Genomic DNA, 16,934 nt, shown 5'->3' on the forward strand with positions numbered 1-16,934 from the left:
CCTCAGCCCTGGGGAAGAGAAGACTGAGGGGTCACTGAGGACCCCGATGCGGTGGGGGGACGGAGAGGGAAGGGGAGAGTGGGTTCCGTTCCCCTCCCCTCCCCCCACCGCACAACCGCACAGGGGTCTTTTCTCTTCCTCGGGGCTGAGAGGCGAGGGAGGTGCTGTGCGAGGCTGGGAGGGGAGGGAGCACCACCCACCAGGCTCCCGCGGCGGCAGGGCCCAGCCCGGGGGTTAGGTTTCACGCTCCGGAGCCCCGACGGGGCCTCCCCGTCCCGACCCGCCCCCATCCTTCATTCCCCCCACCTCCTTCATCCCTCCTCCCGCTCCTCCCCTTCGCTCCCCCTCCGTCCCACATCTGTGTCGGGCTGCAATCTGAACCAGGGGCCGGGCCGGGAACGGGGGAGGGACGAGGGACGAGGGAGGGGTGGGGGGGAGGAAATTACCGAGTAGCCCACGGACTTTATTAAGACCACCGCCCTGGCTGGGACGGCAGCGGGCGAGGAACTCCAGGTCCGGGGGCGCTGGGGGAGGGGAGCGCAGCGCGGGCTAGACTGGGCTGGACTGGGTTGGACTGGACTGGACGGGGCTGGACTTCCTCGAACCCGAAGGTGCCTGGCCGCGGGAAGTGGGCATCGCACCCGACTGGACCGAGCCAGAGTAGAGTGAGTGCTGGGGGGCAGGGGGAGGACGCGGCGGGCGAAAGGGAGGGGGCTCTCATTAATTAATTAATTAATTAATTCATTCATTCATTAATTCGTATTTATCGAGCGCTTACTATGTGCAGAACACTGTACTAAGCACTTGGACTGTACCGGCAACGGATAGAGACAATCCCTGCCCAGTGACGGGCTCAGAGGGATGGGGAGCTTGGAGAAGGGGACTGGGGAGGGGGCCGGGGGACGGATGGACCTCCTTCTCTTCCCTCGGCCGCGGGGGAGGCCGGACACCTGGGTCCTTTCGCCAGCTCCAGCAGGAGAAAGGGGCTTTAGCCGGAAAAGCGAGGAGTCCTAGGTCGGGAGAAAGGCGTTTAGAGCCTCCGGAGAAAGGGGGGCTGGGGAGGGTCTGTTCTGAGGAAAGGGGAGGGGAATGAGGGGAGAGGGAGATCTGAGGAGAGGGCACGGGGAGGTCCGGCAGGACTCTTTTGGCTAACCCCCGCCTCCTCCTCCTCTGCTGGAGGCCAGGAGGTCCCCAGGAGAGGCCCCACTCCTCCCAGGCTCCTGGGGGGGAGAGGATGTTTATGGAGCCGGGCACACCGTGTGAGTCTGTGCGGAAGGACCGAGACGGGAGAAGGCTTGCTCCCTACCCGAATAAACTCACACCACCAATGACAGATCACAAAAACTCCCTTCGCCCTACGAAGGTGTGCCCAAGTCCTGAGACGGAGCCCTCCGGATCAGGCAGGGATAGCCGGGGAAGGCATCCTTGGGGAGGGGATGTTTTCTGAGAGTTTGGTAGGGGAGGGACTCAGAGTGGAAAAGTATTCCAGGCCGGGGGGATGTCAGGGGGCAAGGCACAGACGTATCCGGAAGTGGGATGGACATTAGAACCCGGGAGATTTTCTGGAGATGGGTTTGAGAGCGGGTGGGGAAGAACATTCTTTTTTAGTCTCCGGCTGGGGAAAAAAGTGTGTAGGGTTGTGGACAAACGTTAGTTGTGGGTCAGAGGCTGGGAGGGGATGGGTGGCCCGGGGGGGGGGGGGGGGGGCAGGGGAGCTGGGGTGGGCTCTGTTGACCCACGAAATGGGTATGCAGCAGTGCCCGAGCTTCCAGCGGGCCTGGGTGGTTCCTCGTATAAGTATGTGTGTGTTTGTGTGCGCGCTTATGGGTTTGTGCCTGTGCAAATATGGGTGAGAGACTGCTGATAATAGGAGGGGGTCAGAGTCAATGGGTCGGGTGGTGAGCGCTCACTGCTCTGAAAGGGTGGGTATGGATGGGAGGAGGTGGACGTTTCGATTTGTGTGTGTTCGTGTTCTCAAAGTTAAGTAGGGTGAGGAGTGTGTGTGTGTTTTACATTAGGTAGCGTGGAGTGTGTAACCGTGTGTACTCAGTGTTAGGTAGGGTGGAGACAGTGTGTGCATTGAAGAGATCACAGATGTGTGTGTGTGTGTGTGTGCGCGCGCTTGCATGTGCGAGCTCGCATTAACTGGGTTGTGGGTGTGGAACCCAAACAGAAGCCTGTTTCTATGGTTGTATGAGGAGTTGTTTAGGAGGAAAGGATGGTGTGTGTGTGCTTGTTCTAGATGTTAGGTAAGGTGGGGAGTGTATGTGTTCCTGACATTTAGTAGGGTAGGGTTCGCATTGAAGAGATTGCAGATGGGAGAAGAAGCCGGGTAGGTGCACTTGTGTGTGTGTGTGTGTGTGTGTGTGTGTGTGTGTGTGTGTGTGTGTGTCTGTGTGTGTGTGCACGCACACGCAGGCATGGGTGTGTGAGACTACATGTGTGAGTCCATGCATCTGTGTGCGAGTGCATTATTTATGTTCTGTACTTGTGTCTGTGTGTATTTGTCAGATATGCGTGTGAGCAGACCTGTGGATGCCTGTACAGATGTGTCCCAGGTAGGTGTACCCTGAGTGTGTCTGACTGTGTTGGTTGTGGGTGTGGTGCATAGACAGAAAATTGTTTCTGATTTATAGGTGTATGAGGAGCTGTTTGGGAGGGGTGGTTGACGTGTGTATGTGGGTTTGTGTTTGTTAACAGGATAGCTGGACCGGAAACCAAGGAAACAGGGGAACCAGAGTGTCCCTCCCGAGGACAGCTCTTTCAAACCCTGTCACCATGCAGGACAGCAACTATTGAGTCCCAGAGAGAAAAAAATCTCTCCTGTTTTTCAAAATTCCCCAACTTTCCCTAGGCCCGCAACTCAGGGTCTTATAAATCCCCAAATATCAGGAACTTCAATCAATCAATCAGTGGTATTTATTGAGCACTTACCATCTGCAGAGCTCTGTATTAAGTGCTTGGGAGAGTACAAGAGAATCAGCAGAAACATTCCCTGACCATAACAAGCTTACAGTCCAGAGGGGGAGACAGCCATTAATATGAATAAATAATTCATAATATAAAATTTTAAAATATGTACATAAGTGCTGCGGGGCAAATGTCCAAAAGTCACAGATCCAAGTGCATAGATGATAAAGAGGGAAAAGAGGTCTTAATCAGGGAAGACCCTTCGGAGGAGATGTGACCTTAATAATGCTTCAAAGGCGGAGAGAGTGGTAGTCTGGTGTATATAGAGGGGGAAGGAGTTCCTGACTAGGGGGAAGACATGCGAAAGTGGTCAGCAGCAAGATGGATGAGATCGCTAACTTTTTTTTTTCTTCTTCCACCCTAACCTGAATCCCTCATGCTGCAGCTCATGCCATTTCCCCTGCTGGCTGGGGGGAGATGGAGAATGTCCCCAACCTCTGACAGTACCCTTCCTGTCCAAGGAGACTTGGGTGACCCAGACACTATGCCATTTCTTGTCCAGGAGAGAAAATCCCAGCTCTGTCCCTCTCCTCTCAGAGCTGGGCCATCTTCATTTCCTTGATCCAGGTCTGCCCTCCGACCCCTCACCCAGTTTTTCCCTCTGGAACCATGATTCAATCAGGATTGGTCACTCACAGTGTTCTGACAGCTGGATATTGTTCTCCAACTCCTCTTCCTGCCGCCTGGGCAGATAACGTGGCCATATTAGAGGATGGCTGAGTGATGGTTCTTTAGTTTTGGTTTCTCTATTGTGTGTGTGTGTGTGTGTAGGCATGAATGTGTGGGACTACGTGTGAATCTGTGCATCTGTGTGTGAGTGCACTGCTTATGTTCTGTGTTTGTGTGTACATGTCAGATGTGTTTGTGGGTAAGTCTGTAGCTGCCTGTTCAAATGTGTGCCCAGGTGTGTGTGCCTTAAGTTGAGTGTGTCTGACTGTGTGGGATCCTGTCAGTGTTGAGGTTGTGGGTGCGTCTGTTTCATTGGTAGCTCGAAAGAAAGAAGAAGGAAGAAGGGCAGGAACGCTGGGAGAGACTTGGCAGGGTCCCATCCCTGGGGGTTGGATGTAGTCCCCAGAGTCCCCAGGGGCACCCAGTGAGACCCAGCCTAGGGTTTCACTGCCAGGTGTGTCCCCCAGTCAATAATGCAGTTCTCTCTCTCTCTCTTTATCTCTCTCTCCAGGCTCTAGGGGAATGTGAAGATGTTGACAGTCCCAGAGGCCCAGATGCACAGCCTGCAAATCAGTAAGGACCCATCTCTGTGTGCCCCCGTCCTCTGCTCTTCTCCCCTTTTTCCTACCTTTGCCCCTCTCTCTCTCTCCACATTAACCAGAGGGATTGGATGGGGAACTCTGTGAAAATCTGCAGACATAGTGCGTGTGTGTGTGTGTGTGTGTGTGTGTGTGCGCGCGCATGCATGCTTATGTTTATGGGGGGTGTATTTAAATAGGGGGATGAATGTGAGAGTGTTTCTTTGTGAGTGTGTAAGGGTTACGACTCTGGGGTGTGTGTCTCTGAGTGATTTTGGAGACAGGATTCTGGAGTGGATTTGAGGGGCATGGGTGTGTCTTTTATGTTTTGGGGAAGAGGGGTGAGGGCATGATTCTTGGGTATGTATATTATTGTGAAGGAGTGTTTTTGTGAATGTATCAGTGTAGTAGAGGTGCAGGGGATTGTCCAGGGGCAGGAGCAGGTTTCAGGAACGTCCCATTCTGTGCTGTTCCATCCCCCTCTGGCTCAGTTCGGGTGTAGCTGAGGCAGGAAGCTCTCACAAAGCCTGGCTAGCGAAACCCTTCCTTCCTGACTCCTCTCCCCAGGCTCTGCCCTGCCCCTCTCTCCCGCCCCTACCCCTCTTCCCGCTTCCCTTTCTCCACACCCCCCCGACACCTCAGCCATGTCCACTCACTTCTTGCCCTGGCTCCCTCTCCTGTCCCCACAGAGGCCTCAGAACCTTCCATCTGCTAATCCTCATTGGTCCCCTCCCTGCCCTATCCCTCAGGAGACTAGCTACCCCGGACCAAGCCACTCTCCTTCTTCTCTCCCTGCCCAGGCTCAGTCCCTCCTCCAGTTCAGCCTCCTCCTCAGTCCATCAGTCAATCTGTCTATAGTATTTACTGAGTGTCCACCGGGACCTCATGGTACTCAAAGGTGTGTAAGACAGATACAGTGAAAGGTACAAGTGCGAGGAGAGGTTGCTGGAGAGCTTCAAGGGCTTTAGACCACACAGCTGAACAAACTTCTAGGGAGGATGAATGCCCCAAATCCTTCTGCCTCCCCAGTTCTCCACTGGAGAAGCCCAGTGGCCCAGAGAGGACTAACCACCTGCTCAGAATACACAGCAAGTCAGTGGAGAAGGTGGGCCAAGACTCCAAGTACCCTGCCCTTGGCCTAGGCCAGTTGGTTTCTGGGTGGCTTGGGGGGCGGCGATCAGCTGCCCCCTTGAGAAGCAGTGTTGTCTAGGAGTCAGAGGGCGTGGGCTCTGATCGTGTCTCTGCCATTTGCCTCCTGGGTGACCCTAGATAAATCACTTCACTTTTCTGTGTCTCAGTTTCTTCATCTGTAAAATGAAGATTCAATACTTGTTCTCCCTCCCCATTAACTATGAATTCCCATGGGACAGGGACTGTGTTCAACCTGATTATCTTGAATCCAACCCAGAGCTTAGCACATAGTAAACAATAAATACCATTATTAATTTTCTTATCCACAGCACCTTCCTGGCTCAGCGCATGGAACTTGTCCCCTCCCTAATTCTTCCCCCTTTAGCCCCCTCTCCTTTTCTTCCACTCTCTTCCCCCACTCTTTTTTCTTTCCTTCCTCTTGAGTCCATTAACGTGGGATAGCCCACACCTCACCGGGTCTAGGAGAGGAATGTGAGAGCAGAGCTCCCAATAAGACAGGCATCCTCCTGCCAACACCCACCCCCCAGTCTACAGCCCTCTCCTCATGGCAAGATGGACTGTCAGACTCCTCTGGTCTCTTTTGTGGCTACTTCGAGCCCTTGTCCCTGCCCCTTTCCCAACCATCACCAAAAAACCTCTGAGGCATAGCACACTTTCCTTAAAGCCAGAGACCAGAGGGGCCAATTAGTCTATGCCCTTGCCAGTGGGAGAGACAGCTCAGCAGTCTCCTAGGGAATCCTCTCACATCTCCTCTGTCCAAACATCCAACCTCTCCTATCTTGTTCTCTGGGGACTGGGGCGGGGGGGGGGGGGGGGGGGGGAATCCAGTTCTCCCCTGCAGTAGAGTCTCCCCTGACACTGTCAGCCCCCAGCTCTGTTCTTTACTGTTCCAGACCCTGCTCCATGCCACCTCAGCAGAACCCCCACTTCACTCCCCTCCAGCTGGGCTCCATCTGCCTCTGGGAGGCCAGAGAACCTGATGATGGGGGGGGGGAGGGCGGGGGACAGCCAGCCAGTCCAGGGAGGGTGTGATTGTTAAATCAGACCTTAATTGGAAACATGTGGAGGAGTCAGACACTGGGGGAGGACCAGCAGGTGGGAGAAAGCTTATTAAACTGGGCGCCTGCAAGCTGGAAGGCCAGACCCAGCCACCTCCCAAAACACGCATGCATGCACACACGTGCGCACACACACACTCACACACCACTACCTCTCTCTCCCTTTCTCTCTCCCTCTCTCTACCACTCTGAGATCTCCTTCATCTAAGGTATGTGTGTGTGTGTGTGTTCTTAGGTACCAATGGGAACAGGTCCACCACTCCCACTCCTCCAGGCTCCCCGAGGACCCAGGACAGCTGCAACATCGCTCCGCTCACCCCATCCCAATCTCCTGTGAGTATGGGTGTAAGGGGCAGGCAGGGGGCAGCAGGGGAGGAAATCTAGACCTGGGGCCAGGGCTGCCCAGAGCATACATTAGGTTGAAAGCATTGTCCACCTGGGCTATTCCTGGGTCTTGGCCTTCCCAACACCCAAACTGGTATGGCTAGAACCTGAGGGCTGAGGGGTTGGTGTGGGAGAACCGCCATTGCGATTGCAGGGGTTGGGGCTTGGAGTAGGGCTGGGTATGGGGTGGGGGATCTTGGGGCTTGGTGGGAAGGGCATCGACAGTTCTTGTCACATGGGAGGACTGGAAACCATTGATTAGAGCCATGCTCAGAGGGCAGTTCTGAGAGGACAGAGGAACATTCCCATGGTTAAATACCTCAGGAGTCCACCGAGCAGATAGCTGCTATCTTCTGCCCCTTGGACCCTAAGGTTAGCCTGAAACCTCCTTCAAGATCTGCTCGGATTCTAAAGGTGGCCTGAGACTCCCTCTTTCCCCACCCCCCGTGGATTTGCCCATACATCAGTGGTGCCCCGAGACCTCCCACAAGCAACCCGGACCCCAGGGCAGCCTGAGACCCACTTGAGGCAGTTGGTGGAGGGGGACAGGAGAGACAGTGGAAGAACCCTCAATTCGGCTAGTGAGTCGGGGAGAAGCAGCAAGTCCCTTTCCTCCTGAAGACCCTGCCCACTGTCTATCCCTGTCCTTTCTGCAGTGGGTGGACAGCTGGTTCCTGCAGGGGCCCATGACTGTGTGCTTGGGGTCCAACCCTGCCCACAAGGCCCAGTCTCTGATAAGGCACTTGTGTTGCCCAGATGGGCAATGGGAGCACTAGGGGTGGTGGGGAGGAGTCAGTGGCATCAATCCTGTCTGGTTCCCCCTCCCTTCGCCTCCAGGCAGAATCCTGCTGACAAGCCACTGGACTTGCCTGAACGAGCCCTGCTGCCCTACCAGGCTGAGCCCCGGGACTCAGCCCTACCACCAGCCCCCAGAGTTTTTCTGAAACTATCTCCCCAAGGGAAGGGATCGGTCAATAGATGGGGTGTATCAGGTCATTACTGTGTGCAGAAAGCATTAAGCACTTGGTAGGGTCCAGTAAAGTTCATCTACAATCTTTGCCCTCAAGAAGATTACAGTCTTGTGTGTGGAGAACACTGCTCTGAGAGCTTGAGAGAGTCCAGTAGAGTTAATAGTTACAGAGGGAAGGGATTGAATGAATGAAAGCAGGGCCAATCAATCAACTAGTAGTATTTATTGAGCACTTACAGCATGCAGAACACTGTACTAAGCACTTGGAAGAGTTCAGTATAACAGAGTTGAAAGACACATTCCCTGCCCACAACAAGCTTACAGTCTCAGGGGGGAGACAGACATAATTATGCCTTCTCTCAAAATCCACCCCCTCCACCTGCACATCAACCCTATTCCTTCACACCTTATCAAAACCTTGCCTACTCTCTTCTTCCCTCCCTTACAGCCATTCTTCAACTGTTTGCTCTCCAATGGCTTCTTCCCCACGACTTTCAAACATGTCCATGTTTCCCCTATCCTAAGAAAACCCGCCCTTGACCCACGCCTCCCTTCAGTTATCACCCATCTTCCTCCTACCATTCCTCTCACTAAAGGAGTTGTCTACACCTGCTATCTCCAGTTCCTCTCCTCCAATTCCCTCCTTGACCCCCTCCAATCTGGCTTCTGTCCCCTTCACTCCTCACAAACTGCCCTCTCAAGGCCACCAGTGATCTCCTTGCCAAATCCAATGGCCTCTACTCCATCCTAATCCTCCTTGACTCTCAGCTGTCTTTGACTGTTGACCAACCCCTTCCCCTGGAAACACTATTATACCTTGGCTTCACTAACACTGTCCTCTCCTTGTTCTCTTATCTCTCTGGCTGCTCATTCTCAGTCTCCTTTGCAGGCTCCACCCCCTAAGTGTGGGGGTCCCTCAAGGTTCAGTTCTGGGTCCCCTTCTAGTCTCCCTTGGAGACCTCATTTGCTCCCATGGCTTCAACTACCACTTCTACATAGATGATAACCAAATCTACATTTCCAGCCCTGATAGTCTCTCCCATTCTGCAGTCTTGCATATTGTCCTGACTTTGAGACATCTGTACTTGGATGTCCTTCCACTACCTTAAGCTTAACATGTCCAAAACAGAACTCCCAAAACTCTGTCCTCCTCCTGACTTTCCCCTCACTGTAGATGGCACCACATCCTTCCTTTCTCACAAACCCATAACCTTGGTGTTATCCTTGACTCCTCTCTCATTCAACCCATCACTAAATTTTATCGTCCCCTCCTTCATAACATCGCTAAAATCTGCCCTTTCCTCTCCATCCAAACTGCTACACCTTTATTACAATCACTCTCTCCTGTATTACTGCATCAATCTCCTTGCTGACCTCCCAGCCTCCTGTCTCTCCCCACTCCAGTCCATACTTCACTCTGCTGCCCAGATCATTTTCCTACAAAAATGTTCAGGACATTTCTCCATTACTCAAGAAACTGCAGTGGTTGCCCATCCACCTGTGCATCAAACAAAAACTCCTTACCATTGGCTTTAAAGCATTCAATCACCTTGTCCCTTCCTACCTCACCTCTCTACTCTCCTACTACAACCCAGCCTACACACTTCACTCCTCTAATGTTGACCTTCTCACTGTGCCTCAATAACATCTATCTTGCCGCTGACCTTTTGCCCTCATCCTGCCTTTGGCCTGGAAACCTTCCCTCATCAAATCTGATAAACAATTACTCTCCACCCCCTTCAAAGCCTTACTGAAGGCACATCTCCCCCAAGAGGCTTTCCCTGACTAAGCCCCCCCTTTCATCTTCTTGCACTCCCTTTTGTGTCGCCCTGACTTTCTTCCTTGGTTCATCCCCCCTCCCAGCCCCACAACACTTATGTACATATCTGTAATTTTATTTATTTATATGGTCTCACTCCCCACCTCTAGTCTGTAAGTTTGTTGTGGGCAGAGAATGTGTCTGTTTATTGTTGTATTGTACTCTCCCAAGCACTTAGTACAGTGGTCTGCACACAGAAAATGCTCAATAAATATGATTGAATGAATGAATATATAAATAAATTATGGGTATATGCATAAGGGCTGTGGGATTATGGGGGATGAATCAAGGGTGCACATCCAAGTTCTAGGGTGATGCAGAAGGGAGTGGGAAAAGAGGATATGAGGTTCTAGTCGGTCTCTGAGAGGAGATGTGCCTTCAGTAGGACTTTGAAGCCAGGGAGAGTGATAGTCTTTCTGATGTGACGAGGGAAGGTGTTCCAGGCCAGAGGCAGGATGTAGGAGAAAGGTCGGTGAGGTAGATGAAATTGAAGTATAGTAAGTAGGTTTGTTTTATGTCATTTCTTATGCGCTTACTATGTGTCAAGCGCTGTATAAGTACTGGAGGTAGATAGGTTTCTCATGTTGGGCACAGTCCCTGTCCCACATGGGGCTCAGTCTAAGTAGGAGGGAGTAGGATTTAATCACTAGCATGGCATTAGAGGAACAAAGTGTGTGGTCTGGGTATTAGTAGGAAAGCACCGAGGTAAGGTAGGAAGAACCAAGGTAACTGAGTGCTTTACAGCTAAGGAGTTTCTGTTTGATGTGGAGATGGATGGGCAACCATTGGAGGCTCTTGAGGAGTGCAGAAACGTGGCCTGAACGTTTTTGTAGAAAAATGATCTGGGCAGCAGAGTGAAGTATGGACTGAAGTGGGGAGTCAGTCAATCATATTTATTGAGCGCTTACGGGTGCAGAGCATTGTAGTAAGCACTTTGGAGAGTACAATATAACAAACACATTCCCTGCCCATAATGAGCTTACAGTCTAATATATTAATATAAGTTAATATAAATAAATTACATAAGTACTATGGAGCTGGGGAGGGGATGAACAAAGGGAGGAAGTCAGGGTGATGCAGAAGGGAGTGGGAGAAGAGGGAAGGAGGGTTTAGTTAGGGAAGACTTCTTGGAGGAGATGTGCTTTGAAATCCTAGAACGAGTCGTCTACAATCGATGCCTAGAATTCCTTAACTCCCATTCTCTCCTAGACCCCCTCCAATCTGGCTTCCGTCCCCTGCACTCTACTGAGACTGCTCTCTCTAAGGTCACCCATGACCTCCTTCTTGCCAAATCCAATGGCTCCTACTCCATTCTGATCCTCCTTGACCTCTCTGCTGCCTTTGACACTGTCGACCATCCCCTCCTCCTCCATACCTTATCTCACCTTGGCTTCACGGACTCTGTCCTCTCCTGGTTCTCCTCTTACCTCTCTGGCCGGTCATTCTCGGTCTCCTTCGCTGGAGCCTCCTCCCCCTCCCATCCTTTAACTGTTGGAGTTCCTCAAGGGTCAGTTCTTGGCCCTCTTCTGTTCTCCATTTACACTCACTCCCTCGGTGAACTCATCCGCTCTCACGGCTTTGACTACCATCTCTACGCAGATGACACGCAGATCTACATCTCCGCCCCTGTCCTCTCCCCCTCCCTTCAGGCTCGCATCTCCTCCTGCTTCCGGGACGTCTCCACCTGGATGTCGGCCCGCCACCTAAAACTCAACATGAGCGAGACTGAGCTCCTCATCTTCCCTCCCAAACCCGGTCCTCTCCCAGACTTCTCTATCACCGTGGATGGCATGACCATCCTTCCCGTCCCGCAGGCCCGCAATCTCGGTGTCATCCTTGACTCGTCCCTCTCGTTCACCCCACACATCCTATCCATTACCAAGACCTGCCGGTTTCACCTCTACAATATCGCCAAGATCCGCCCTTTCCTCTCCACCCAAACGGCTACCTTACTATTACGGGCTCTCGTTATATCCCGGCTAGACTACTGTGTCAGCCTTCTCTCTGACCTCCCTTCCTCCTCTCTCGCCCCGCTCTGGTCTATTCTTCACTCCGCTGCCCGGCTCATCTTCCTGCAGAAACGATCTGGGCATGTCACTCCCCTTCTTAAACAACTCCAGTGGTTGCCTATCAACCTCCGCTCCAAACAAAAACTCCTCACTCTAGGCTTCAAGGCTCTCCATCACCTTGCCCCTTCCTACCTCTCCTCCCTTCTCTCTTTCTACCGCCTACCCCGCACGCTCCGCTCCTCTGCCGCCCACCTCCTCACCGTCCCTCGGTCTCGCCTATCCCGCCGTCGACCCCTGGGTCACGTCCTCCCGCGGTCCTGGAACGCCCTCCCTCCTCACCTCCGCCAAACTGATTCCCTTCCCCTCTTCAAAACCCTACTTAAAAATCACCTCCTCCAAGAGGCGTTCCCAGACTGAGCTCCTCTTCCCCCTCTACTCCCTCTGCCATCCCCCCTTTACCTCTCCGCAGCTAAAGCCTCATTTTCCCCTTTTCCCTCTGCTCCTCCACCTCTCCCTTCCCATCCCCACAGCACTGTACTCGTCCGCTCAACTGTATATATTTTCGTTACCCTATTTATTTTGTTAATGAATTGTACATCGCCTTGATTCTATTGAGTTGCCATTGTTTTTACGAGATGTTCTTCCCCTTGACGCTGTTTAGTGCCATTGTTCTTGTCTGTCCGTCTCCCCCGATTAGACCGTAAGCCCGTCAAACGGCAGGGACTGTCTCTATCTGTTGCCGACTTGTTCATCCCAAGCGCTTAGTACAGTGCTCTGCACATAGTAAGCGCTCAATAAATACTATTGAATGAATGAAAAGTGGAGAGAGATGTGTTTTAAATAAAGCTTTGAAGGTGGGGAGAGTAATTGTTGGATAGGAAGCGGGAGGGCATTCCAAGGCAGAGGCAGGACATGGGAGAGAGGTCAGTGGCGAGAAAGAGGATATCTGGGTACATTGAGACAGTTAGCATTAGAGGAGCAAAGTGTGCAGGCTGGGTTGTAGTAGGGGAGTAACGAAGTGAGGTAGGAGGGGACAAGGTGATAAAGTGCTTTAAAACCAATGGTGAGGAGTTTCTGTTTGATGCAGAGGTGGATGGGTAACAACTGGAGGTTCTTGAGAGGGAAACATGGCCTGAATGTTTTTATAGAAAAATGATCTAGCTGGAAGAATGAAGTATGGACTGGAGTGGGGAGAGACAGGAGGCAGGGAGGTCAGCAAGGAGGCTGATATAGTAATCAAGGCAGTTTAGGGTAAGTGATTTTATTAAAGTGTGAATGGAGAGGAAAGGGCTGATTGTAGCAATATTGTGAAGGTCGAACCGACAGGATTTAGTGATGGATTGAACATGGGGGTTGAATGAGAGAGAGGAGTTAAGGATAACATCAAGATTATGATCTTATGAGACAAGAAGGATGGTGGTGCCATCTACAGTGCTGGGAAAGTCAGGGGGAGGACAGGGTTTGGGAGTAACAGGAGACTGGGAGGTCTCCTGTGATTGATACAGTAATCAGGGCAGGGCAGGATAAATGCTTGGATTAACATGATAGCAGTCTGGATGGAGAAGAAAGGGTGGATTTTAGTGATGCTCTGACAGGATTTAGTGACAGATTGAGTATGTGGGTTGATTGAGAGAGATGAGTCTAGGATAACATCAAGGTTACAGGCTCGTGAGACAGGGAGGATAGTGGTGTTGTCTACAATGACAGAAGAGGGTAGGGTTTAGGTGGGAATAATAATAATGGTTTTGTTAAGCACTTAGGATGTGCCAGGCACTGTTCTAAGCGCTGGGGGAGATACAAGATAATCAGGTTGGACACAGCCCCTGAACCACATAGGACCCATAGTCTTAATTCCATTTTACAGATGAGAGAATTGAGGCCCACAGAAATTAAATGACTTGCCCAAGGTCACATAGCAGACAAGTGGTGGAGCCGGGATTAGAACCCATGATATTCTCACTCCCAGGCCCATGATGTATGCACTAGGCCATGCTTCTTCTCTGGGAAGAGGAAAAGTTCTGTTTTGGGCATAATTTAATTTGAATTGTCTGTGGGCTATCCATGAAGAGATGTTCTGAAGGCAGGAGAAAGTGTGAGACTGCAGAGAAGGAGGGAGATCAAGGCTGGAGATGTAGATTTGGGAATCATCCACACTGAGATGGTAGTTGAAGACATGGGAGTGAGTGAATTCTCCAAGGGAGTGGGTGTAGATGGAGACTAGAGGAGGACCCAGAACTGAACCTTGAGGGACCCCCACAATTAGGGAGTAGAAGGCAGAGGAGGAGCCCATGAAAGAAACTGAGAATGAGCGGCCAGAGAGATAGGAGAACCAGGAGAGGAAAGTATCGGGGAAGCCAAGGTTGGATACCATTTCCAAGAGAAGGAGACGGTCAACAATGTCAAAGGCAGCTGAGAGGTCAAAGAGGATTAGGATGGAGTAGAGGTCATTGGATTTGACAAGGGTATTATTTGTGACCTTGAGAGGGCAGTTTTTGTGGAGTGAAAGGGGCAGAAGCCTGATTGGAGGGGGTCAAGGAGAGAATAGGAGGAGAGGAACTGGAGACAGTAGGTGTAGGCACCTCAACTCAAATAATTTGGAGAGAAATGGTAGGAGGTAGATAAGACGATAACTGGAGAGAGCCATGGGGTCAAGGGACTTTTTTAGGTTAGGGGAGACATGGGCATGTTGGAAAGCAGTGGGGAAAAGGCCATTGGAGAGCATAGAGTTGAGGATGGTGGTCAGGAAGGGAATAAGGGAATAATTATAATAATAATGCTTTGATAAGGTGCAAAGGACTAGAGTCAGAGGCACAGGTGGAGGGGGTGGATTTTGAAAGAAGGCAGATGATCTCCTCTTGAGATACGGAAAGATGGGAGAGTTGAAGAAGGGGCAGGACAAGAGAGGAACTGGAGAGGAAATTGGGGGAGATTTTAGGGTATTCATGCCTGATGGTTTCAATTTTTCCCTCCCAAACCCTGTCCTCTCCCTGACTTTCCTGTCACTGTGGTTGCCCAACCACCTCTGCATCAAACAAAAACTCCTTACCATTGGCTTTAAAGCATTCAATCACCTTGTCCCTTCCTACCTCACCTCTCTACTCTCCTACTACAACCTAGCCCATACACTTCACTCCTCTAATGCTGACCTTCTCACTGTGCCTCAATATCATCTATCTTGCCACTGACCTCTTGCCCTCATCCTGCCTTTGGCCTGGAAACCTTCCCTCATCAAATCTGATAGACAGTTACTCTCCACCCCCCTCAAACCCTTACTGAAGGCACATCTTTCCCGTCTCACTAGCCTGCAACCTGGGTGTCATTCTTGACTCTGCTATCCCATTCACCCCCACATATCCAATCCATCACCAAAGCCTGCCAGTCTCACCTTCACAACATCGCTAAGATCCACCCTTTCCTCTCCATCTAAAGCCGCTACCACGTTAGTACAATCACTCATCCTATCCCGACTGGATTACTGCATCAGCCTCCTTTCTGACCTCTCAACCTCCTACCTCTCCCTATTCAGTCGATACTTTACTCCACTGCCTAGATTATCATTCTACAGAAATGCTCAGGGCATGTCACCCCCATCCTCAAAAGTCTCCAGTGGTTGCCTATCAACCTCTGTATCAAGCAAAAACTCCTCATTATTGGCTTTAGAGTTCTCCATCACCTTGCCCCCTCATACCTCACCTCCCTCTCACCTTCTACAGCCCAGCCCTCACACTCTGCTCCTCTGGTGCTAACCTTCTCACTGTGCCTCGTTCTCGCCTGTCCCGATGTTGACCTCTGGCTCACGTCCTACTTCTGGACTAGAATGCCCTCCCTCCTCATATCTGCCAAACTAGCACACTTCCCCCCTTCAAAGCTTTTATGAAAGCTCACCTCCTCCAGGAGGACTTCCCAGACTAAGCCCCCCTTTTCCCTCAGGGCCCCCTCCCCTTTGCGTCACCCCAACTTGCTCCCTTTGCTCTACCCCCTCTCCCTGCCCCACAGCACTTGTGTATATTTGTACATATTTATAATTCTATTTATATTGATGCCTGTTTACTTGTTTTGATGTGTATATATCTATAATTCTAATTATTTATACTGATGCCTGTTTACTTGTTTTGGTGTTCTGTCTCCCCCCTTCTAGACTGTATGCCTGGTGTGGGCAGGGATTGTCTCTCTCTTTATTGTTGAATTGTACTTTCCAAGTGCTTAGCACAGTCTCTGTACACAATAAGTGCTCAATAAATACAATTGAATGAATGAATAAAGTAAATGGCCAGGCTATTAGGGATAAGTGATGAGGAAGGCGGGGGACAGGGAGTTGGAGGAGGGAGCTGAATGCCAGAAACAACTTAGCGAGGGCAGTGGGCACGGGAGTCAATAAGGATGGAGAAATAATTTTGCCAGGCAAAGGCGAGAACAGAGATGAAGCAGGCAAGGATGAGCTTGAGGTGGACATGGTGTGCCTAATATCTGGATTTCCACCAAAGACACTTGGTAGTTCATGCACAGGAGCAAAGGAAAAGGACTGTAGAGCTGATCCAGGACTTTGGGTTGGTGGTACAATATTGATGAAGGTATAGGGGTACAAGTGAGTTGAGTTCAGTAGAGAGAGTGGTGTTGAGGGCATCATTGTGGTCATGGGAAGGTAGTGTGGGTATGGAAACTAAATGGGGCATGATGATTTGAGAAAATTGCGTGGGGTCAAAATATCCATGGTCTCTGTGAGGGAACAGGACAGATTTGCAGGGAGTGGGTGTGTAGGAGAGAAGGCAGCTGAGGAGGTTTTGGTCGGGTAGAGGGATTTCAGAGTTGATAAAGGTAGAGATTGTATAAAATGGTACACAATAGAGTTGGTGGAAATGCTCCCTCCGGGAGGGAGTCTGCCCCTGCAATGGGGAGGGCAGCCAGTCCCAGGGTCAAGGCACTGGCTCCCTGGGGGCCTCGCTTACTTTCAGTCTCCCCCCACACTATATTTTCAGAGAAGCGAGACACGGACCCCTCAGCCATCCCCCTTCTCCGTGGTGGTGGCCATTGACTTCGGCACTACTTCTAGCGGCTATGCCTTCAGCTTCTCCAATGACCCTGAAGCCATCCACATGATGAGGTGAGTGGCAGAGGAGGAGAGGGGAGGGCTGGCATGGGAGGGCATGGAAGGAGGCCCAGGCCGGCAGTGCTGTGCCTTCTCCATTTCTGGTATGAGATGGCTCCCCAGGCTATAGCTATCCTTCCCTTAATAAGAACTGTGGTATTCATTAGGTGCTTACTAGGAGCCAAGCACTGCACTAAGCACTGAGGAAGGTGGGATGCAATCTGCCTCGCATGCCCACC

General features: G+C 51.4%; 1 protein-coding gene across 1 annotated transcript in view; it reads left to right on the forward strand.

The window, feature by feature from the left end:
• The first annotated feature begins 471 nt into the window (after window positions 1-471).
• Window positions 472-16,934, forward strand: part of HSPA12B (heat shock protein family A (Hsp70) member 12B) — a 31,106-nt gene continuing 14,643 nt past the window's right edge. The window contains 4 exon segments of the mRNA XM_029083393.2: window positions 472-665; window positions 4,151-4,212; window positions 6,663-6,760; window positions 16,586-16,710. Of these exon segments, the coding sequence (XP_028939226.1) occupies window positions 4,170-4,212; window positions 6,663-6,760; window positions 16,586-16,710 (266 nt within the window). The 5' untranslated portion in view covers window positions 472-665; window positions 4,151-4,169.

This window comes from Ornithorhynchus anatinus, chromosome 18 (assembly GCF_004115215.2).
Source record: "Ornithorhynchus anatinus isolate Pmale09 chromosome 18, mOrnAna1.pri.v4, whole genome shotgun sequence".
In the NCBI taxonomy this organism is placed as follows: Eukaryota; Metazoa; Chordata; class Mammalia; order Monotremata; family Ornithorhynchidae; genus Ornithorhynchus; species Ornithorhynchus anatinus.